This window comes from Leucopleurus acutus (genome assembly GCF_964270905.1).
Source record: "Leucopleurus acutus genome assembly, chromosome: 10".
NCBI classification, from domain to species: domain Eukaryota; kingdom Metazoa; phylum Chordata; class Mammalia; order Artiodactyla; family Delphinidae; genus Leucopleurus; species Leucopleurus acutus.
This window is the reverse complement of record NC_139153.1, coordinates 68,717,876-68,743,933: the sequence shown is the minus strand read 5'-3', so window position 1 is coordinate 68,743,933 and position 26,058 is coordinate 68,717,876. Positions and strand designations below refer to the sequence as shown.

At 37.4% G+C, this 26,058-nt stretch overlaps 1 protein-coding gene across 2 annotated transcripts in view; it reads right to left on the bottom strand.

Moving 5' to 3' along the window:
- Positions 1 to 26,058, bottom strand: part of ZFAND3 (zinc finger AN1-type containing 3) — a 325,453-nt gene that overhangs the window by 205,008 nt on the left and 94,387 nt on the right. For both annotated transcript variants that reach the window (XM_082847531.1, XM_082847530.1), the window contains exon 2: positions 2,067 to 2,107. In XM_082847531.1, coding sequence (XP_082703657.1) covers positions 2,067 to 2,094 — 28 coding nt within the window. In that variant the 5' untranslated portion in view covers positions 2,095 to 2,107. The remainder of the gene's footprint in view (positions 1 to 2,066; positions 2,108 to 26,058) is intronic.

The window sequence follows — 26,058 nt, the reverse complement described above, 5'->3', positions numbered from 1 at the left end:
GAGACATGAGTTCTTTGAGTATCTGATGTGAGCCACCTGACTCACAGGTGCCTGGCTTCGCCCACAGCCATGCTTTACCGAATTATCAGGGGGAACTAGTTCTATGTGGAGACAGACACATAATATACATTTTCTCTCATTGCTACTTCATCTTTACTACTCATACATATAAACTCTCATCAGTAAGGAAGCATTTCTTCATATCTGTAATTGTAGATACGCGTGTGGAGACAGACACACAATATACATTTTCTCTCATTGCTACTTCATCTTTACTACACATATATATAAACTCTCAGTGAGGAAGCATTTCTTCATATCTGTAATGGTAGATATGCAAAGTAAGAAAAGCACAATACATTCACTTAACATGGCAGAGATTCTGTTAAAAGTGGGATAAAAACCAAACTTACCAGTATTTTTTCTTTTAAAAACCTAAAGTATTTGACAAATTCCATACCTTTAACAGATACAAACTGCCAGATTCCCCAGCCCTCCCAACTCCATCAACCTATCCCCTAGTTGTGGCATAAATATAAAGGTCTAAAGCTTACACTATGATCATTTCCTTGTCCAAATAGCACAATGAACAGAAGATGAAAACTGCCAAAGATTCTCTCCTTGACCAAATTCCAGCCAGGCTCCTCTGAGCCCTCTTCTCTACCAGGCCTCAACCTTGACCTAAAAAAACTACCGACTCCCAACACAAATCATTTTATACACTCAGATCCCCCCACATTAACAGATTTAAACAACCACTAACACAGTTTTCAGACAGCTTAAGGCCCCTTCCCTAGGGTGATCCTAGTCCCTCTTAAAGTGCCTGTCTGAGAAAGCTCAAAGCTGCCAAAAGAATTTAAGATTTGTTCCAACAAACAGCTGACTATAGGCCCCTGACTACCCTATCTTAGAGCATTTACTAAAAACGGTTTAAAATTGTAAACCCTTCCTCTGTCCCTTTGAGATGTATATGTGTATCTCCTACAACTCTATCACTCAGGAGTGTCTTTCTCAAGGACATGAAAGCCATTCCTTTAAATGTAATCATCAGGAAGAACAGGGTCTCAATCTCTATCTCTGTAGGAGGATAAAATCCTAACTTTCCTAACTTCAATAACTGTCAACCAACAGACCCTGCCAGTCTCATTTACAATAACCAATCCTTTGTGATTTTTCTACTCGCCTGATTATACTGAGCCAAGCTAGCAGCCCCTCCCCTACTCCTTCATTCTCCCTTTAAAATGCCCATTTCCCTCTGCACAAGTCCCCTTTTCCCTACTGCAGCGGTATATTACTGATTAAAATCTGTCCTTACCACTTTAACTTGTGTCCAGGTTTGTCTTAGACAAAACAATAAAGTAATAAAAAGTAATAAAGAATGAAACTTAAACATATCCTAATTAGTAAGACTTAATTATTTTATGTAAGATCATTAGATGTGAAGTTCTTTTAAAAAAACACCTGAAGGTTTTAACTTCATTAAGGAGTCATAATTCAAGGAGTCAACCAATCAGCATTTAGGGGGTGGAAAAGGCCCTTGTCAAACATCAAGCCTAAGCCCTTCATGTTACAAATGATGAATCTAATGCCCAAAGAGATTAAGTGACTTACCCAAGGTGATTTCATTGAGGGATTGGATTAGAAAGCCTAATTCAGCATTATTCTCTTCCTGACTCCAACCTGAAAATATTCTTTCTCTTGTATTCTCATTGGTAAAAGCAACATTCACCATTAATCATTCAAATCAAGATCAGAGATGAACATATATATTTTACCCTACTACAACACAAGTGTTTACAATTGCACTATATGCCAACAACTGTAAAGTGAGGAAAGTTTGTTTGGTACAAGTACACACAAGATTTCATTTCACTCAGGGAAGACTGTTCCAACAGTCCTAAGCAAGTATATGAAGCAACTTAGTGACGAGAAACTGCTTTCACACACAAGCAAATAAAACCCCATGCATAAACCCAAAAAAGGGTAGACAGTCTTAAAATAATTTAGACAGCCTTAAAAACAACCAAAAGAAGAAAATAAATTTAAAACCCTTTTTCTGCACTTACCAGCAAAGCATTTGGAACAGAGATTCATAGTCTTGCTGGACCTGGGGCAAAAAGAAAGAAAGAAAAGAAAGAAAAGCTAAAAATTCAGTTATCACTCTAATCAAAACATAAAGATGTTTGAAACATAGGCAAAGAATTTCCTGGCCAGGCAACTGAACTAATAAACTAATGAGAAGTCCCTAACCAGCTAGCCACCCTCCCCCACAACAAAACAAAAACAAAACAACAAAAATAAAATGCTTTTTTGTTTGTTATCTGTGAGTTAGTCAATGCTTTATTTTTTGTGACTAGCAGCTTATATGGGGCAAGTTCAGGAATACTGTAATATGCCCAGAAGATAACAGAGGAGTGAATTTATCCCACATGATTGCCACATTCCCTCTGTTTACATTAGAACATACACCACAGACTCATCACTAAAAAAGGGAAAATTTTGTCTGTAAAGAGGTAAAACTTGCTCCTTATTTACACACTCAATTACCTCTATAATATTACTTGACCTTTTGTCCTCTTTCCCCTCATTCCAGTCCAATTTCAAATCCTGGTCATATTATGACCTTGCCATTTAAAATTCTTTCTTCAGATGTTCCCAATCAAATTATTTTTCATGTCCTTTCATCTGTTAATAATAACTACAATTCACTGAGTACTAACTTGGATGGGCACTTAACATACATTATCTTATTAATCTTCCCAACATTCCTGAAACTGGGCATTACCAGATTGCTTCGTTTCTAAGATACACCTTTTAAAAAATCACATAAACATTTCTACAACCAGGAAATGAATAATTTAATGAGGAAATGTTTCCACCACCTCCTTCCAAGATGTTATTAAATTGAGTGGTCTTCAAAATCAAGGACATACAGTCATCCTCATTTAACAGGTGAGCAGCTTGCCCATGGTCACACAGCTGGGGAACTAACTGCACAGGTATCTTACCTAAGGTCTGAGCTAACTCCAAAGGCCACCCTAACTACAAAAGCCTCCTAGAATACTCTTTCTTGAGTAAACTGACCTATCTACAGCTTCATTCCTCAGCAACTCCCCTCCCAACATCTGAGTCTTCCCAGAGCCACTCCTACACATGGAATATGGCAACAGTCTTCTACCCTCCACAGTTAATTTAACAATTAATGAAAGCCTCCCTCGGGAAGTATTCCCTGATGACTATGATTGTCTTCCAATGTACTGGGACCCAAGATCTAACTGTCAGTAATTGTCATAGGGTGATAAAATGAGGGGGGGGGGGTGGGAGAGGAGGCAGGAGGGATCACTAGTTCTCTTTCCCAAAAGAGATGCTATGTTAACAGGTGGATCTTTCTTTAGAAGTCTGCTTAATATAAAGACATCAAAGGCAGTAAGGAAATTTAAGTATCAACAAAATGAATAAAAATGAAAAAAACAGACAGAGATGTATTAACAGTGGCATCTAACATTTATTACAAGCCTACCACGTGGTAAGCATAATAGCACATGCCTTCGACCCCATTTTACCAATGAGGAAACTGAGTCTCCAAGAGGGTATATAACTTGCCAAAGTTACAGAACTAGTAAGTAGATGAACCTGGTCTAATTCCAAAGCCTGTGTTTTCACCATGCCAAACTAGGGCCTCTGCCTCAATACAGAAGTTTAGATGAACACACTCTGGTGGTTTGGGGGAATGGTCCCACAACCAAGATTTAATCTACGGTAATCAAGGCAGCTCCTGGAAAAAGTAAAGTCTTTAATCTGGAGGAAGCACAACTACTGCCCGACCCTCCAAATACACATATATATACACAGGGAAGCGACCCAAGGCTGCCAGTCATTTCAGTTCCAACTTAAGGAAGAACTGGGGATGAAGGAATTCCTTTGTTGCTAGAACTACCCCCAGGGAGGAAGGCCTCTTCCTGATGTGGTCGCTATCTCTTGCCCATGCAGTGCCACAGAGAGCCAGAGATAACTTGTTTATCCTCCGCTGCTCCCCATGATCCAGCAGGAATCATGGACAGCCTGCAGAGAATTACTGAGGGCAGCTGGGCACCAAGTGTGCCAGTTTTAACATCTGTGTTTCACAAAGCTGGTAAGAAAAAAACGGCAAAATACAAGAGCAACTTTTTCGACTTGCCATTATCTCTCTTCAGATGGCTGATGTATTTTAAATGCCCACTATACCTATATATTACCTAGATGACATCTATTCTACTTTCTGAGTAAGAACTTTTCAGCAACACAGTCATCAATCAGGTTACAAAAGAAATAATACAGATATTGATATTATTAATCAAAACAGAGATGTTGTCTAAAATCTGAAAGAACCAGATTTTGGATATAGAAGTAAGAGCTACTGGTAATGCCAACTTGGATCACATATGTCAGTAACACTGAATGTGAAAAAAATGGCAGAGGCTTCTGAGAACTTTGCTCCTTTCTCATGTTCAATATGTAAATCTTGAAGCTAACCACAGGCATACAACCACCAAAAAACGCAGTGTGATCCACCTGCACAGTCTTGGGGTAGACTAAATAGAGTTCTCTATGTGGCCACAAGCATGAAAGGTAGATATGATTCTCTTACATCTCCAATGTTCCAGAGAAATTGCTCTTACTGAGATATCCAATGGCTACCATGTTTCTAAAACCAAGGTTTAGTAGGTTGAATAATGGCTGCCCAAAAATATCAAATCCTAATCCCTGAAATTTGCAATTCCCGGAATTTATCTTATTTGGGGAAAAGGTCTTTGCAGAAGAATTAAGCTAAAGATTTTGAGCTTACTCTGTATTATTGAGGTGGGCCCTAAATGGCATTACAAGTGTTTTTGTGAGAGGAAAAGAAAGTTTGGAAACACACAGAGAGAAGGCAATGTGAAAATGGAGGTAGAGACTGGAGGAATGTGGTCACAAACCCAGGAATACTGGAGCAGCCACTGGAAGCAGAAAGAGGCAAGCAAAGGATTTTTCCCTAAAGCCCCCTGGAGGGAAGGCAGTTCTGACAGATTTGGGGCTTCTAGGCTCCAGAAACTTAAGAGTATATATTTCTGTTGTTTTAAGCCATCAAATTTGTGGTAATTTGCAGCCCCAGAAAACTGATACACAGGGTTATGACCCTGATCTCATCTTACTCCCTCTCTCTCAGCACCATTCAACTAGATCCATCCTTCTTGAAACTCTCTACTTTTGCCTTGTCACTCAGATCCCAGATCAAATCTACCCCTACCCTCCACCCCATTTTCCTCCCACATAACAGCTCCCTCTTAGCCACCTTTGCTGGCTCCTCCTCCACTGTCAAGGCCTTATAATTGGAGGTCCCAGGACTTGGGTCCTCATTATCCCTACTTCCAACTTAGTGATATCACACAGTCCCATGGCTTTAAATACTATATCTATACACTAAAGACTCACAATTGTTTACCTTCATCCCAAACCTCTTCACCTTGCTCCAAACTCATACATCTAACTGCCTATTTGACATCTTTACATGCAGCTCAGTCACATTTCAAACTAGAACATTCAATATTCCCCCAAAACCCGCTGACCCATTTTGTCCACCTTTATAAATAGCAAACAGCTTCCTCCAAGTTGCTCAAGTCAAAATCCAAAACACCAACCTTGATTTCCCTCTTTCCTGCAGTCTCTCATACACAGTACTGAGCAAGATCCATTGGCTCTATTTTCAAATAGACCTAAATCTATCTACTTCTCTCCTTTGCCAATGCTTCTACTCTGGCCACCATGCTCTTACATAGGTCACTGTAAATGACGTTTTACTGGTCTTCCCACTCCCATACTTGACCCTTGACAACGATTTTCCACATAGCAGCCAGGGTAATCCTTTTTTTTTAAGTTATATCATACTATTTTCTTTCTTAATGCCAACTTCCTGTCGCATTTATATTTTAGTGGTTTGGTTTTTTTTTTGGCTGCATTGGGTCTTCATTGCTGCAGTCGAGCTTTCTCTAGTCGCAGCGAGCGGGGATTACTCTTCATTGCAGTGTGCAGGCTTCTCATTGTGGTGGCTTTTCTTGTTGCAGAGCACGGGCTTGTTGCTCCCCGGCATGTGGGATCTTCCTGGACAAGGGCTCAAACCCGTGTCGCCTGCGTTGGCAGGCAGATTCTTAACCAATGTGCCGCCAGGGAAGCCCTCCTATGGCACTTAGTATGAAATTCAAACTTGTTAACGAAAGCCTTAAGTCCTCTCATGTTTTGTCTTTTGCTCCTCTCACGTACCACACTTCAACTATACTCACCTTTTTATCTGTTTCTAGAACGCACTGCAGAGCTCTTGCCCATGCTGTTCCCTCTACTCTTAAATCATTGTAGGACTGGCTCTTTCTTGTCACTCAGGTCCTAGTTCAAACCTTCTCAGTAGGTTTCACCTGACCACCCAATTTAAATCACTCATCTTCCTGTTCACAACACCTCATTCTTTGATACCTCACCACTGGCCTGTTTGCTTGTTGACTATCCTTCAACGCCAGAATATAAGTATCATAAGAGCAAATACCCTCTTGGACCCTCATTTGGTACTTAACAGGCACCCGATAAATACTTGTTAAGTGAAGAAATGAATCTTCTCTTGAAGGCATGAACCATGAAAATTCTAAGTAAATTTTTAATATATATTTTGTAAAGGTCATTCAAACACCTCCTAGAAGACACGGCATCCACAATTCCTGTCGCTGTCAGCCTGTCATCGCTCAGGAGCTCTGTCACACTGTAATATCTATAAATGGTAGATAATGCCACCCTCTGTACCTGGTCATGATTTGTCACTCAGGAGATAACAGGTGGCAGACACTTTCAGAATTTTCTTTCCCATGAGATGGAGTTGCAAAGAATCCAGCTTAAATTTTTTTCTTCTTTCAATAAATAATGTTTAGTGATATTTTCTGGTTTTGAAAATACATGTCCCTTGTACAAAATTTAGAAAAAGAACAGAAGCATTTAAGCAAAAGCCAAAGATCACTCATAATCCTTCTTCCAAACATAAGAATTGTTAACATTCTGAAATAATGCCTTTTTATCTTTATGGATATATGTAATAAGAATTTATTATATTAACAGTACTGGTAAAGTTGTGTGGTATGTTCACATGTATGCTTTATAACATACACGTTGCATATTTTCTTTTGTACATATAAAATACAAAACTCACCAAAAATATATAATTAAAATATGTAAATTTCATTTTATATTTGTTTAGTGATATTTCCCATATCATTAAATATTCTCCAAAAATATTCTTGTTGCTCTGTAATAGTCCATTACATACTAACACTATAGTCACTCTCTTACTGTTGAATGTTTAATCTTTTCCCCAGATTTTTTCTATTATAAATATTGCTATAATGAGCATTTCTGGACATAAGTCTTTGGTCATAGATCTTTGGCTGGTAACTTTCTTTAAAACTGACTCTGGGGGGCTTCCCTGGTGGCGCAGTGGTTGAGAATCTGCCTGCCAATGCAGGGGACACGGGTTCGAGCCCTGGTCTGGGAGAATCCCACATGCCGCGGAGCAACTAGGCCCGTGAGCCACAACTACTGAGCCTGCGCGTCTGGAGCCTGTGCTCCGCAACAAGAGAGGCCGCGATAGTGAGAGGCCCACGCATCGCGATGAAGAGTGGCTCCCACTTGCCGCAACTAGAGAAAGCCCTCACACAGAAACGAAGACCCCACACAGCCATAAATAAATAACTAAAAAAAAAAAAAAAAAACTGACTCTGGAAAGGAGAATTACTGAGATGAAAAAGTATGATTTGGTAAATACTGCCAAATTACTTCCCAGATGAGTTCTACCAATTTACACTCATCAAAAGCATCTGAAAGTATTTTTTTCAATACACTCCCACCAACATTAAGTAAATAATTAATTTCAAATCTTTGTTTAATGGGAGAAATGGTTATCCTGCTTTAATCATGTGTTTTCTTCTGAAATTAAAAAAAATTCTAATTCTGAACGATATTAATTTTTTTAATGAAAAATAAATTAATCTTCCAGCTAGTTTGTCTCAAGGAATTAAAAGAACATTCCCAATTTCTGAGAATTCTAAAAACATTTTATTTACAGCATTTTCTTGACATTCATACAACACTACTAACTCTCACCACTCAGAAAAATGCATACATGCCAGGTCCCCCCCCCCAAATATTTTAATACAAATATGGAAATAGAAAACAACCCTGTCATCATATCAGTGAGGAAGAAACTGAGGCACAAAAAAAATAAAGAGGAGTCAAAAGGAAAAACAAAAGTACCAATACATAACTATGCCAAGCCATTCCAGCCATTCCACCCTAAATTTCTCTAGGTAAGGCATGGATCATAACATTTTTAAAAACCTAGACTACACAGGGATTTCCTTCCTAATGAAGAAAACCAATCTGTAAAAACCAACGAGTCACATTTCCTAATTCAATCTCCTTCAATAATCCAGAGGAAGGAGAGGGGAGCTGGGCAGGGATGTGCATATACATGCAAAGGAAGAGAAGGAATAAAACAAACCACAATGCCTCCTCCACTCTAAAAACCATTCCAGTCACCTTAGAAGTAAGATTAGATGATTAAAGACTAGTAACAATCCACGTGCCACCTCATACACGTTAAGCCAGAAAGTCTTAACTTCCTACAACAGCTAGAAAGCAGCAAACAACTCTACTAAATCATCACTCTTTGCTCACCCCAGGCAAACAAGAAAAAGGCCAGTTCAAACAGATGACATCCTAGCAGGCAATGACAAAGGAGGCTTTCAACAGTGCATCCAGCCTGTCTGAATTGCTATCCATCACTCTAAATCATTCGGACAATATCTGCAAAGTTTTCTTTTTAAGGGAATATTACAAAGGAAAAGATGGAGTTGTTATTAAGGGGGATTAGTTGCTAGAATGTAAGCAATATGGGTCATGCTACTTTAAAAGCTAATTTCACTGTAATAATTTAGATTCCAGGTAGGGTACTGTAATGAACCGTGTCTTAACATTTTATACCCAAATTCAAGGACAGGAAGGACATAGCACACACCTCTGGTTTTCTTTGTTTTAAGTCCCTGCACTAAAAAGATATACAGATGTAAAACAAGTCACATTATCATCTGTGGCCCTGTACACATTACTAAAAGGCTAGCCCAGCACTACCTAACGATTAAAACAAGATGAGGCATGGCCATCAATAAACTGATAAAAAGAAGAAGAAATATTAAAACGTAAATCCTTTGTAGAAATGCAGGAGAAAAAAATACAATGAACTGAATAAAAATGGCAAATAATTTTTCCACATAAGAGAAACTTAATGACCCTATCAATTCTAACACATACTGTATACAGTGGCTGCAGCTGTCTTACCATATATGCCCAAACATAAGGAAAGGTTTTCTTCCCTAAAATTATCCTTCAAGAAGCAGGAATTGTTTTACAATTAAATCCTTACTTTTGAAGTAGGCATCAATAATTTTATATTAAATACAAATGGGGAGAAAGAAAAAAAAGAAAAGGCTTCCCAAAAACCTTGAAGTGAAAACTCCAAGCGAGAAGTCATGCCCAGGGGAATGGCATTTGGGATTCCAAAAGAGTAAGACCCTACCAATGGAATCAAACTCCCAGGGACGTCCATCCAGTCAGAGTCTGTGAAAGGGGCAAGACAGTGAAGTTCTCATCTCTGGGCATAGACAGGGAAGTTCTCATCTCTGGGCATAAACACTTAAGTCTGGAAAAACATCACATAACACTAGCGCTGGATGCTTTGTCAAAGTTATTACACCAAACAAGTTTCAAAAGGGAGTAAAATACAGATTTAAACACAGATTAAGTACTTATTCCTGGAGTGTAATGTCACAATTACAAGAGGTAGCTGCCACCTGAAAAAGGCCTCTGAAGATCATTTAGAAAGAAATGCAATAAAAGAAACCTTGGAAAGTTAGGAAGATCACAAATAACATCAAAATGACGGCAATTCTCCTAATGTTATATGAATGAATTCTGTGGCTTCAGATAAAACTTACAGAGAGCAACATTTACAGATTCTTTAAATGCTCCATATCTCAAACAACTTGTAAGGAAGTAAATAACTGAAAAACGGGGCCAATACCTTTAAATGTGGTTTCAGTAAATAAATATTAAAGACATTCATGGCTGTGAAGATGTGTAGCATTCAAATAACTGTTTCATAAAATGACTGTGGGAAAGTAATATCTTTAAATGTATATTAGGAATAAATTCAAATACATGGAACTTGATAGTATAACCTATTCTTAAATATGCATGTGCAATTACTACTGGGGTAAACTGAGAGAAGAATATAGGAGATCTCTCTGTATTATTCTTTTTCTACAATTGCATGTAAATCTAAATTATCTCAAAATGAAAAAGTTAAAAGATTTTTTTAATATATATATGCAATTATTATAATTAACTATTTAACATTTTAATTATTTCGTCTATACCCCTAAAAATTTCTGTATTTATGTTGACCAAAACACTTCTTTTTCTTATTGAGAAGATGGAGAAATGCCTTATATCTGGATCTCTTCATTTTCAAATATACGTAATATTTTAGGAAATTCAAACCCTGTATTGGAGGAAAATAATGCTCAGCAGAATTCACTTTTATAGTAGAGAAAACAGCAGGGGAAAAAAGAAGACTAAGCTCACTGCTGGCCAGTTACTTAAAGAAACTGCATACGAGCTGATTATTAAACTTGTCCCCTAAGTTATTCCTATCCATTTTTTTTTTTTTTTTTGCGGTACACGGGCCTCTCTCACTGTTGTGGCCTCTCCCATTGCGGAGCACAGGCTCAGCGGCCATGGCTCACGGGCCCAGCCGCTCCGCGGCATGTGGGATCTTCCCGGACCAGGGCAAGAACCCATGTCCCCTGCATCGGCAGGCGGACTCTCAACCACTGCGCCACCAGGGAAGCCCTATTCCTATCCATTTTATTGGAAGTTTTTTAGAACTTTCTGAGTGAAAGAGTGAACTTTCTGGAGTGATGCAAATGCTCTGTATCTTGATCTGGTGGTGACTACATAAGTGTGTATATTTGTCAAAATTCACTATATTATATATATAAGATTGTGAATTTTACTGTATATAAATTATAGCTCAATAAAGTATTATTGGTACAAAAAACAATTTTTAAAATTCTACACATTAGGTACTATTACTGGTTCATTACAAAAGGAATTCTTTATGCTGCTCTGAAAACAACACACAGAAGATTTCCCAACCATTTGGTATAGAAACAAATACCTGAGAATTAAATTGAGAACAGAAAATTTAAGAGAGAGAGAACAGTGAGGTATTCCCTGTCCTTATTTTTCTCCTGGCTAGCCATGGTGCTGCTGCAAATAGGTGAGGGTTAGGAGACACTACATTTATGGAAGTCAGAATGTTTTCACCTGAATAGTGATCAAAATAATTAACTGGCTACGAAACTTCCGTAATGGGTTAATAATTATACAAAAGAACCACTTCTTCTAAGAAAAAATAGTGAGCCTTGCATTTTCCATCATCTTTGCAACCATCATTACATAAAAACTACTGAAGAATTATATATGTACCTGTCCTACCCAAGTGACAAATATTTCTGCTTCATCCTGGTGAAGTGTGCATTTATCTACTCTTATTATTAAGACAATTTAGGCTTGCGAACAGAGGCATTCACTTATCCATATTTAAGGAAAATCAGATCAAACACGGGATAATTTTAATAAAAGATGAAAAGTAAACCTAACACATTATTATTAGATCTTTCTTTGCCAGAAAATGAGACATAAACCTGGGAGATGATAGTTACAAGGGTTCAAGCTGCAAGGTTAATAAAAAGGCTAACACAGGTACTGTACAGCTAAGAAAGAAAAGCATAAGGTGCTTCTAACAGCTGGAAAACATCCAGGTAAAAAGACATCTACAAGATGTAACATTTCAGTTCATGTCATTCAGTTAAGACTGAGGTACCAAAAGAGTATCCACTAAATATGGAGGAAGAGAAAGTAATATCCAGCAGTATACAAACACAAAATATTTTTAATGTGCAGTTACTGTCACTGACATCAAAAAAATGTCTTCTGTACTTCAATAGCACCTTTCATCTTGTTCAAATTCTAAACATTTCATATATTACATCAGTCTACCAGGATATTCTTGGGGTGGGGGGAGTGGGGGTTGGGGCAGGTGAAAGGGTTGGGATCACACCTACCATGAATCTAGATGAGAAATGGATGAAAGGTGACAACAGAAGAGAAATTGCTCTCCTTATTCCCAGTCCAATGCTCAGTGAAAAGGAAGAAAGTTCAAAGTTTAAAATTTCCATTTCCTGACTATTTTAGTCATTCACCACAAAATACAAGATTGCCTAAAGTCTGCAAAAGAAAATTCTCCATGTAATCAACCTGAACAGTTAAAACCCCCAGCAGAAAAAGAGAAAGAGCTAGAAGGAAACTCAAGAGTACATCTTTTCTGTCCCTGCCTCAATAAGATAAAGTATCCCTGTTCTATGACCACAAGAGGTTCCACTGCTTCTTTGTGTGTCATGTTTCACTGCCTCCCAAACCTCAAAAACATTAATATCTAATGTCTTACTTTATAACCTTCCTACTATTGTAAATGCTTTAATAATCTTGTCATCAGAATAAAAACACAGGCTGCCACAGGGGTAAGTGGTAAGAACAGTGACCTGAGAGGAAAGGGCCTGTCTTGAATGTGTGACCTCAGGTTTGTGTTTTCTCATCCATTAAAACAAAATGAGTTTCTTAAACCAGTGACCTCTGACATTCTATGAATCTATGATCACACAATAATACAATCATATATAATCTAATAAGAATTACTAAACTCTCCATTATTTCTAGGCTATATATCTACTAAAACCTTCTGATGGGGACTATTTCCTAATTTTTCAGTCTTCTCACTCTGGAACATTTTCCTGAGATTTTCATTTAATGCTTACACTGTGACAAAAACTAAATATGGTGAAGGAATGCCCCTATGGATTTCTTTAAGTGCCATTCCAATTATATGACTTGTTATCAATGGTTTTAAATGCAAAGACATCATGACTCTTATTTATTAACTAGTTTTCTTATCACCTTGGGACTGTTTTGTACTACCACTGGTATAAACCCAATCCTACATCCATACTGAATTTCCACAGCTATTTACTTTCCTTAAGAAAATTATCTTGTCTTAATCCTGTTGAATGCCGTATTATGTATATTCATCAACTTTTCTAAAATATCAGATATTCTGAATTTTAATCCAGTTGTCTATTGAGCCACCTATCCCACCCAACTTGATGCCATTCACAAACTTAGTGAGCATGTTCTGTGTACCACCCACCATCTAAGACTCTGCTGGAAGTATCAGAAGCTCAGGACCCATCTGACAGAATTCAACTTAAGAGTGCACAGCTCCCCTCCCAATGCTGAGGACCTGTGCTGAGGCATGACTGAATTGTTCTAAGAAGAACTTGGTAATCATGGGTCAGTTTATCCTCCTGGCCATACATCTTTGCCACCCCTCACAAACATGCTACCTAAACCATCACAAGAAAACCAAGATGAAAGGCTGTAATCTGGCAGAAAACAGACTCATAAGAAATAACCTACAGTAGGTGCCCTAAGATGGTGAGTCTGCAGCAGCAGCATCTTCTTCAAATACAGCAGTTTTCTTGACAAGACTCCACTCAACTGGCTATATTAACCTGTGCCCTTAAGACCCTCCATAAAACAGACTAACATGCCCAATGTTAGTGTACCAAATGCTCTCTCAGCCAGCAGAGCTGTTTTCCAATATAGAGGTTTATTTCCACTCCTGTCATTTGAGCTGAATGTTTCTGCAGAACCAGTTATTTTTTCCCCAAAATCTGTCTATGCCTTACAATTACACCTATTTTACTTGTGGCTGTGATCACATAGTTTAGTTACTATCTAAACGAGTAAGTGCAACAAGAAAGCATTATTTCTATGAAATCTAGGTTGAATACTTTGACTTGATTAAAAGACAAGTTGCTATTTAAAAAAAAAACAAAACAAAACAATGCTGCCAGTAGGCATGAGCAAGACAACTTAAAGACTAAGGAACAAATCATAAAAATCTAAAGAGTGCCCTCAAATTGCTTCATAAATGTCTTTAGATTCTTACCCCATTAATGAGACCAAAACTGGATGTCAATTAACTAGCAAACATTTATTTAGGCATTCATGTGCCAGTCACCAGCAAGATATTTTAAATGAGTTAACCATTTCACACTAGTATATGTTTTACAATTACTAACACAGTGCTTTTATCATCAGCATTTTTCACATGAGAAAACTGAGGCACAGAAAAGTTAAGTAACTTGCGTAAGTTCACATGCTAGTAAGGAGTAGAGTGACGGTCCCAACCCAGAAGGCCAGTTCCAGAAGGCATATGCTACGCTATCGCAGATGATGTATTATTTGCATGGTGAACACAAGAAAAAGTGTATGGCTCTCAAATCAGTTGACAGATATGCAAAGAAAAGGTCTTCAGCCTACCACCCAACACACACACATTTTAAATTAAATGCAGCCATAAATAAACAAAAATAAATAAATAAATATATAAAATCAAAAACAAACCAAAAAAAAAAAAAACCAAATCATAAGACAGCAATGAGACAAAGCTGAAAGGTGGGATAACTGGCCTGTATTTTTCTAAACCTCACTGACATGAAAAACAGAGAGGAAGAGGAACTATTCTAGATTAAAAGAGACTAAGAAAAACAACAACCGAATGTAATCTAGAAAATCACTTTTGGATCCTGGATTAGAAAAAAGGGGTAAAAAAGCTCTAGAAGACATTTTTGGAACAACTGGGGAAATTTTAATATGTATATAAAATAGCTGATATAAAATTCTTGCTAATTTTTTTAATATGACAATGATACTGTGGTTATGTATGAAAATGTGTGTCCTCATTCTTATAAGATTCATGTTCAAATATTTAAGAGGCAAACTGTCGTGGTATCTGCAAATGGTTCTGAAAAGGTATATTTATAGAAAGAGGTAAAGCATGGGTAGCAAGTGCTAATAATCAGTGAATCTAGGTGAAGAGTATATGGACATTCAGTATACTACTTATCTCAACCTTTCTGTGGGGTTGAAATTTTTCAAAATAAAAAAGTTGAAGGAAGATGTCTACACAAAGACTTGTACATGACTGTTTGTTATTCATAACAGCCAAAGACTAAAAGCAAGCCAAATGCCCATCAACTAATGAATAGATAAATGAAACATGGTATTATCCATAGAATGGACTACTATTCAGTAATAAAAAGGAACACCCTATGGATACATGCTACAACATAGATGAACCTTGAAAATACTCATCTCAGTGAAAGAAGCTAGCGTTCTATATATTATGATGCCATTTATGTGGAATATTAAGTAAAGGCAAATCTACAAAAACAGAAAACAGATGAGTTGCCTGGAAGTGGGCAAAGAAATTTACCACCAATAGCCCTGAGGAAACTTTTCAGGGTGATGGAAATGTTCTAAAATTGTATGTGGTAATGGTGGTAGAACACTGGGAACTTACTAAAAATCATCAAACTGTACAATTACAATGGGTGAATCTTATGGTAGATAAATTATACCTCAATAAAATTGTTAACAAAAAAGTAAGGAAAGAAACATTCAATCAAAAAAAAAAAAAAAAATGAGGGACTTCCTTGGTGGTCCAGTGGTTAAGAATCCGCCTTCCAATTCAGGGAATGCAGGTTCAATCCCTGGTCAGGGAACTAAGATCCCACATACTGTGAATAACTAAGCCTGCACGCCACAACTACCGAGCCCATGCGCTCCAGAGCCTGCACACAACTAGAGAGAAGCGCACGTGCCACAACGAAGAGCCCTCGCACAGCAACTAAGACCAGACACAGCCAAAATAAATAAATAAATATTTTTAAAATATCAAGGTAAAAATAATAATTGGGAAAGGAATAAATTTGGTTATCTGCTAGTATAGACTGGACGCAGGGAGCAAGACATCAGGCTAAGCTATATAATTGAAGCGAGTTACATTTATCTAAAAAAATAGATAAAAATAAAACATGCAATAAAATGTTACTTTAAAAGAATGTCAACCCCTTATTGTTATATTTCCAAATAAGGTCTCTATCCAAATGATAGTATATAAATTAATTTTATAATCAAAAGACTCTGCTTTCAACAACACAAAGACAAATAACCCAATTTAAAAATGGGCAAAGGAGGGAATTCCCTGGTGGTCCAGTGGTTGGGACCCTGCACTTTCACTGCCAAGGGCCCAGGTTCCTGGTCGGGGAACTAGGATCCTGCAGCCGTGCAGCGCAGCCAGGGGGGGAAAAAGGCGTGGGGGGGGGGGGGTGGTGGCGCAAAGGACTTTATATATATATATATATATTTTTTTTTTTTTGGCTGTGTCGGGTCTTAGTTGCAGCACGCAAGATCTTTCATTGCAGCACGCAGGTTCAGTAGTTGGGGTGTGCGGGCTTTGTTGCCCCGCAGCAAGTAGGATCCTAGTTCCCCAACCAAGGATTGAACCCACATCCCCTGCACTGGAAGGCAGATTCTTAACCACTGGACCACCAAGGAAGTCCCAGGGCAAAGGACTTAAAGAGACATTTCTCTAAAGAAGACATACAAATGACCAACAATCACATCAAAAAGATGCCTAATGTCATTTAGTTGTCAGCAAAATGCAAATCAAAACCATAATGATGCCAACAAATTTGACGACCTAGAACAAATGGATAAATTCCTAGAAAAATACAACCTATCACGACTAAATCATGAAGAAAAAGAAAATATGAACACACTAAATACTAGGAATGAAACTGAATCAGTGATCAAAAACCTCCCAAGAAACAAAAGTCCAGGACTAGATAGCTTCACTGGTGAATTCTACCGAATACCAATCCTTCTCACACTTACCAAAAAATATTAAGAAAAGGAAACGCTTCCTAACTCATTTTACAAGGCCAGCATTACCCTAATACCAAAAGCAGAAAAGGACACCACAATAAATAAAATTACAGGGCTTCCCTGTTGGCACAGTGGTTAAGAATCCGCCTGCCAATGCAGGGGACACGGGTTCGATCCCTGGCCCAGGAAGATCCCACATGCCACTGAGCAGCTAAGCCCATGTGCCACAACTATTGAGCCTGTGCTCTAGAGCCCGCATGCCACAACTACTGAAGCCCGTGCACCTAGAGCCCATGCTCCACAACAAGAGAAGCCACCGCAATGAGAAGCCCATGCACGCAATGAAGAGTAGCCTCCGCTCGCCGCAACTAGAGAAAGCCCACGCACAGCAACAAAAACCCAACACAGCCAAAAATAAAAACAAATAAATAAATTTATTTTTTAAAAAAATTACACGCCAATGTTCCTGATGAATGTAGATGCAAAAATTGTCAACAAAATACGAGCAAACCAAATTCAACAATACATTAAAAGGATCATACATGATGATCAAGTGGGGTTTATTCTGGGATGCAAGGATGGTTCAACATGTGCACATCAATGTGATACACCATATTTAAAAACTGAAGGATAAAAATCATATGATCATCTCAGTAGATGCAGAAAAAGCATTTGACAAAATTCAGCATCCATTTATGATAAAAATTCTCAACCAAGTGGGCAAAGTGGATATATCACTAAAGACTTGCATGGAAATTCTGAAACCATGAAATTCCTAGAAGAAAACATAGGTGGTAAGCTCCTTGACATAGGTCTTGGCAATAATTTTTTGGAGTCTGACATCAAACGCAACAAAAGCAAAAATAAACAAGTGGGATATATAAACAGCTCATATTTTTTTAGTCTGATTTTTAAATGGGCAAAAGATCTGAACAGACATTTATCCAAGGAAGACATACAGATGGAAACAGGTACATGAAAAAATGCTCCACATAGCTAATCAGCAAGGAAATGTAAATCAAAACCACAATGAGTTGCTACCTTATACTTGTTAGAATGGTTATTATCACAGAGACAACAAATAACAAGTGTTTGTGGGAATGTGGAGAAACAGGAACCCTTTTACACTGTTGGTGGGAATATAAATTGGTGCAGCCACTATGGAAAACAGTATGGAGGTTCCTCATAAAATTAAAAATTGATCTACCATAGGATCCAGCAATTTCATTTCTGAAGTATTTATCTGAAGAAAACAAAAAAGCTAACTCAGAAAGATATATGCACCCCCATGTTCACTGCAGCTATTTATAATAGCCAAGATATGGAAACAACTTAAGTGTACATCAATGGATGAATGAATAAAAAAAGAATATACAATGGAATATATTATTCAGCCATAAAAAAGAATGAAATCGTGCCATTTGCAACATGGATGGACCTTTAAGGCATACTCGTGACGTTAAGTCAGAGAGAAAAAGATAAATACCATATGATCTCACTTACATGTGGAATTTAAAAAAACAAAAACTGAGCTCATAGACAGAACAGAATGGTGGTTGCCAGAAGTGAGAGGGTAGAAGTTAGACAAATGAGTGAAAGGGGCAAAAGGTACAAACTTCCAGTTATAAATAAGTCATGAGGATGTAATGAACAGCATGGCAACTATAGTTAATAATAATATATTGCATATTTGAAAGTTGCCAAGTGAGTAGATCTTAAAAGTTCTCGTGACAAGAAAAAAAAATTCTTTTTGGTAACTATGTAAGGTGACAGATGTTAACTAGACTTGTGATGATCATTTTGCACTGTATACATTATGTATACATTATGGTATACACTTAAAACTAATTTTTTTAAAAATCTAACAAAAATACATCATGGGATACACTTCACACCTAACAGGATGGCTATAATTTTTTTTAAAGTTTTGGCCAGGATGTGAAGAAATTGGAACCTTCACCCTCATGCCTTGCTGGCAGGATGTAAGATGGTACAGCCACTGTGGAAAACAGTTTGGCAGTTCCTCAATTAAGATAAATATAGAATTATCACATGAACCAGAAATTCTATTCATAGGCATTTACCAAAAAGAACTGCAAACAAGTGTTCAAACAAAAACTTGCACATGTATGTTTGTGGCAGCATTATTCACAATCACCAAAAAGTTCAGAACTCAAATGTCCATCAACTGATGAATGGATAAACAAATTATGGTATATAACCACACAATGACTTATTATTCAGCCATAAAAAGAAGTGAAATGCAGATACATGCTAGAACACAGATGAACCTTAAAAACACACAAAGTGAAAGAAGTAGACACAAAGGGACACAAACTGTATGGTTCCATTCATATGAAGTTATATAAAATAGGCAAATCCACAGAGACAGAAAACAGATTAGTGGTTGCAAGGGCTGGAAAGAGGGGGAAATAGGGAGTGACTGCTTAATGGGTACTGGGTACAGGTTTCCTTTTGGAGTGATGAAAATGTCCTGGAAATAGAGAGTAATGATGGTTCAATGCTGTGAATGTACTAAATGCCACTAAATTGTGCACTTTGAAATGGTTAAAAAGATGAAGTTTGTGTTATATGTATTTTTAACCACATTTTTTAAAAACTCTGTTTATGAGTATACAGCATATTTAACTTGCATTTCAACTACTTCTTTTAGCTTTTCTGTATTTTTCTACTTCTTTTGGCTTTTCCGTATGCCATAGGTCATATAACAGGTACGCCATAAAATCTAACATTTGTTGATCACTTACTACATGCAAGACACATGCTAGTAGGCATTTTTTGTGCACTTTAATCCTAAAAACCTATAAGCTAGGTTAAGTATTATTACCCCCATTTTAAGTATAAGAAATGAAGGCTCAGAAAATGAGATAACAGACAAAGCTGGGATTCAAACCCTACCATTTTTAAGGTTAACTCAAAGATAAAAGAAAGAGAATAAACTAAATGATTTCTAAAGCACCTTCTAGTATTACAACTCTATGAATATGTCACAGGAAAAAAAGAAAATCATATCCTTCCCCAAACTGTCCTGATGATAGCTTTCTGGTAAAATATACGGACAGAAAGTCAACACTGATCCTAAACGACCTTCAATATGACATATGCTAGCATTTCTTTTCTTCCACCAGCATAAGACCAAGACATTAATTACTGTGCTGGTTATTGTTTCCAGAGAACCCAAAAGGTCCAAGGTAATTGTCACCACTCATTTTGAAGTACATAATGAAGCGGTGTGGGAAGACTAGCTGTACGTAAGCACCCAAGGAAAGGAAATTTCTTTACAGTATATATTCCCAGTCTCCGCCTCAGACCTAGTGGACCAAAATCTCTGGGCTAATACCTTACAATCCTTATGTTTTTTTAAAAGCCCATACAGGTGGGCGGCCAAGTTTGAGAACTGCCACAGACAAGTGGGGGGGAAAATTCTTTTTTAATCAAACAGAACAGAGCAAATAAGCCTGGTCCAATTAGCACTGATTTTAGAATACAGGGGCACCAGACTTATTTATAATCTAGTTATGATATCAGATCTCTTTACTATAGTATACTTACATTTCAGACGACATGATTCTGCCCAAATACACTTGAATCTTTGCATAAATTCATGATACTCACTCAGCATATCAAATTGTACCTAAAATGCCTTTAAGAAATCTTTTACGGATTAATTCGAGCTGCACATGTCTATGTAGTATGTATATTATGTATATGTACACAAATGTACACACACATTGTATTAGTAACCTTCACAACATTTAGCAAGGTGCCTGACAATCTAGCTCCAAACAGCTTTCAAATAAACAGATACAAATAAATCCAATAAATATTTACTGACACCCACATTATGTGCCAAGTACTGTGCTAGGTGCTGTGAATATCGCCAAAAACAAGACAAATTCTCACAACACTTCTTATTAGCAGGGATATCAGTCGTTAAGCAGGCTGCTATGGAAGTACCCAACTGTCTTCATCATTTTCCTTATTTTACTCTTAGATGTGAACTTTCTGCTTCATCCTTCCCTGGGGCATTATAGGATTCTCACTTTGTCATATCAATCCCTTTAAATTCCAATTTTCATTTTACGTGGGGAAAATGTACATCCAAGCAGCCTCCGTTACTGTTTCAAAGCAATTGGAAAAATCCCAGAACCCACATTTCCATTGGGCTGAGACTTTCCAATATGCCTAATAATGATACTTTATGACCCAGAAGTTCCAATGAATTGGTAGTAAGAAAACACTGGTGTGCTTCAGTGGCACTGTAATTGGAATGGTGATTAAATGCATCATGTTAAATTTACCCTGGGCCTTTTCCAGTGTGGCAAATATAAAATGAGTTATCAGCATCAGCAGAGCCTAAACCACTCTTTCCTTCTAAAATGATACTTCTCCTGCATGTCAAAGGTGATATGTTTGAGCTTCTCCATTATTAGGTAGCATAACACGACAAACTGTATACACCCATACAGGCTTCCACGGGATGTACAGTGCCCAACATGGTTTACTGTACTTAGCAACTTGGGACAACCTTATGTATGTCAGAGCAGTGCATCTGCACCACTAAAGTTAATGGTCTGTCAGCGTTTCCATTATAAAGCAATTTTCAAAGGTTTATTGCTCTGATGAAGAATTTCCTCTGAGCTGAAATTTAGCATTGCAGAAAAGCAAAAACTGTAGCCCATAGTTGTTTATTCCCTTCCAAGTAGACCAAGTAGTTTGTTTTTGGTTTTGTTTTGTTTTATTTTTAAGTTAATCTGGCCCTTTATTTCAGAATTTCCTCGTATAGCCCTTTGGGACTAACCACAGAACAAAAATCTTATACCTCACAAAGGGACTACTGGTTTGGTAATAGCAGCTACCAAGGTTCACAGCACAAATTCCAATTTATTCATGGAAAACAATTTTTAGAAAGCATATTTTTGATGAACAAACTGTAAGTTTAAAAACTTTATCAGTTCTACCTAGTTATATTAAATTATTCATGCTATCAGACTATGCTGTCATTTACATTAAAATCAATGGTAATTTTAAATCCTCATCAATTGTTAAGCTTTCTTTTATCCTTCCCACTCAAGAAGAATAGCTACTACTGACCTAATACGAATTTTACCTACCCTCAACTCCCTCTTATCCTACAAGTTAAAGGGAGTAAGTTCTGTAAGTAACAGCTAGGTAGCAAGAAATGTTATATAGTAGATAGAAGCCTGAAGGCAATTTAGAAAATTCAGAAGATGATGATCTGTCCCTGAATGACAAAGTTCACAGAAAACAACTGTGGTAATCTAGAAGATTGGTATATTAGTGATAAACTAACAGTTTTATCCAATCTCTGGAAACTGTTCTATTAGCCTGAAAGCCTGCCGGAATATTTCATGCTTCAAACAAAGAAGAAATCAACTATTCTAGTATTTTGGTTTCTTGTTATTGAATCTAACTTGAAAGCTTAAATATTTACACTTTAAATTACAAGGTTTTTCAACTATACAGCTAATTATAATTCTAATACAGCTCTACTCAATAAATAAAGGAGTTATAACATAAGAATGGTTTTCCAAGCTTAAAAATTCTGATTATATACAAATAAAGACTCTCTAAAACTGGAGATTAGTGATCAAAGCAATCTTTTAAAAATGAACGCTTTTTAGAGAAGTATATTTATTCCAAATTACTACTGATACAGGTTAATATATTTTGCCAATTTTCTAACTTTACATTACTCTGAAGACAACTAGCTATATAATCTCAGAAATTATTTATATTAAAACCATCTATGAAACCACGTCCAGACAAAGTAACAACACAAAATAATGTTTGTAAAATGTTAAGTAAATGGGATCCAATTCATGATTATAGCTATTCGAAATACGAAAACGAATGCACCAGACAAGGACTAGAAGGATTTAACAAACATTAAAAGACAAGATTTTGCTTTATTATTTTTATTGATGTTGTTATATTCTTTTTATAACACAACTTCTATTCAGATTCCAAATTGATTCTACCTTTACCTTCATCAGGTATTAATAACCATACTTGCCAAATTTACAAGTATAAAAGCTAAAGTCAAAAAAAGTTACATTTGGGCTTCCCTGGTGGCGCAGTGGTTGAGAGTCCGCCTGCCGATGCAGGGGAGGCAGGTTCGTGCCCCGGTCCGGGAGGATCCCACATGCCGCGGAGCGGCTGGGCCCGTGAGCCATGGCCGCTGGGCCTGCGCATCCGGAGCCTGTGCTCCGCAACAGGAGAGGCCACAGCAGTGAGAGGCCCACGTAAGGCAAAAAAAAAAGTTACATTTAATAAGGACAAAACAACAAAATACTCAAGATTAACCCTCAAAAGCATCAGTGTTACAAGTTAATTGCTTTGATGTATAGAATCAGAGATCTAGGTAAAAAAATAAAGTTACTTTTATCTTTTGCAATTTTGTTAAATGCCCTAGAGCTAGTAGGTCTGTCCAGTAGTTAACCCAAGGACCTGTGTGTCCTTTTGGCTTTTGTAAAAGATACCCAACTCAGCCTGCAATGGCAGTTCAGATGCAGTAATGAAGAGGCAGCAACCTAGCATATGGGGTTGGCCATCACACCTCTACTCAGCTTCAATGCTTTCATGCCAATGATTGAAAGTTCTCTAAAAAACTTAACTGAAGCACACCAGACGTTAGTTATCAACGTTTTCATTTCCATGTTAGAAAGACAAACACAGCCTTGTTAATGATGTAAAATAAATCAGATTTGATAATAGCTTTTCATCTTCTACCCATTTTGCCACTCAAAACTCCCTTACTTTCTCAGGAAGTCCTATTCCTTAATATGCTATTAGTAGGGACTTCCCTGGCGGTGCAGTGGTGAAGAATCTGCCTGCCAAGGCAGGGGACACTGGTTCATGCCCTGGTCTGGAAGATCCCACATGCTGCAGAGCAACTAAGCCTGTGCGCCACAACTACCGACCCTATGCTCTAGAGCCCGTGAGCCACAACTACTGAAGCCCACGTGCCACAACTACTGAGCCCACGCACCCTAGAGCTCATACTCTGCAACGAGAAGCCACCGCAATGAGAAGCCCGCGCACTGCAACGAAGAGTAGCCCCCACTCACCACAACTAGAAAAAGCCCATGCGCAGCAATGAAAACCCAACACAGCCAAAAATAAATTTTTTAAAAACATTTCAACAACAACAACAAAAATACACTATTAATAGGAAAATACAATTAAAGAACCACTTCTGACTAAAAAGGCCTGGGCCACAGTGAAAGTACCAATGGACTGAGCAAAGCAGGGCAGCTCTCTGCTCCCTCATCTCTAACACCACAGTAGCCTCTTTAAAAAAAATTTATTCTTATGAATGTATCACATAACAGAAAATTCAAAAGGCACTAATAAAGAGTATTAATGAAGGTATGTCTCATCTCCATCCCTGTCTGCCAGACACCCAGTCCCCCTATTAGAAGCAACCACTATTACCAGTTTCTTGTAGATCCTTCTCTGAGGCACATCCTATTTTAAAATATCCACTATGCTCCAAACCTCAGGACTCCCTAGTCTTCCTGCATGCTTCATTTTTCTCTCTAGCAATGATCACCAATGGGCTTATCATTATATATTCATTATTTACTACTACATGTTTGATTACTTTATTCTTGTCTCACCACCACCTGCATTGAGAATAAAAGCTCCATGTAGAACTCTCTTCACTGCTACATTCCCAGAGCATGGAACACTGCATGGAACAAGTTTGCTCAATGAGTTAACAATCCTATTATTACAAACACTAGTAACAAGCAGGTTATCTATTCTCTGCAAAATACTAATGCTTTCCCCAAAAGGAAAGAAAAACTACAGAAATAGTATATATACTCTGCTTAGGGAGCTAAATCAGTTTAAGACTAAAACTGCAAACATTCAATATTGCCTATTATTTGAGATTATGAATTTTACATTGACTTTCTACATAAAAGGTTTTTTACTTAAACTCTACTTGTAAGATTACTTTCCCCTGAGATTTTCTTGAAAATAGATGCCTTCTAAAAGTCTATGTAACGGAGTAAAATTTTAAATGGTAATTTGCATCTCAAAAGCACTGACATAGGGCTTCCCTGATGGCGCAGTGGTTGAGAGTCTGCCTGCCGATGCAGGGGACACGGGTTCGTGCCCCGGTCTGGGAGGATCCCACATGCCGCGGAGCGGCTGGGCCCGTGAGCCATGGCCACTGAGCCTGCGCGTCCGGAGCCTGTGCTCTGCAACGGGAGAGGCCACAACAGTGACAGGCCCGCGTACCGCAAAAAAAAAAAAAAAAAAAAAATCACTAACATAGTTTGCGATGCAATTTATTCAAAACAAAGTATAAATACATTATAAATAAAAATATTAAGAATAAGTATGGGAAGAAATCATCACACATTTGCAGAAAGACATGTATTATAAGGTTTCCTGCAGCATTATTTCAAACAGTTAAATGATTAAATAAGAGTTAAAACAAGATTGGCAAAACCCTGCATGTCTATCAAGAGACTAATTAAAGTATACTGTAACTACTGAGAATAATATCAAGCTATCCAAAAGAATGATATAATTCTACACACAGTGATATGGAACAATCTATAAGATATATCACAAGAAGGTGAACAATATGTGCAGTACATACCAATATGTATTGTTTAAATGTATAACTGTTAAGGACAATGAAGTATGTAAAGATACCCCACCACCACCAAAAACAAGCTGGTAAGAGGTTGCCATAGGATAAAGAAACTGTGAACTGGGGTAAAAAGATTCACTTTTCACTGTAAATCATTTGGAACTGTTTGAATTTTTACTGTGTGAATATTATTTTTTTCAAAACAGAGGGGGAAGTTACAGAATAAAATTGTAAAGAAATTTTACTTAAAATATGCAAAGATAATGGGCACCTCTATGTCTATTAGGCATAGGGTTAAAAATCAGATCAATCTTATTTGAGTAATGTTTATTTCAAGTATTAATTTACATACTTTAAATTATGTAAATCCAAATACACATCTCAATTGGACAGATGAACAATACTTTCAGATCATGAAGGTAAACGAGCCACCTCAGAAAAAT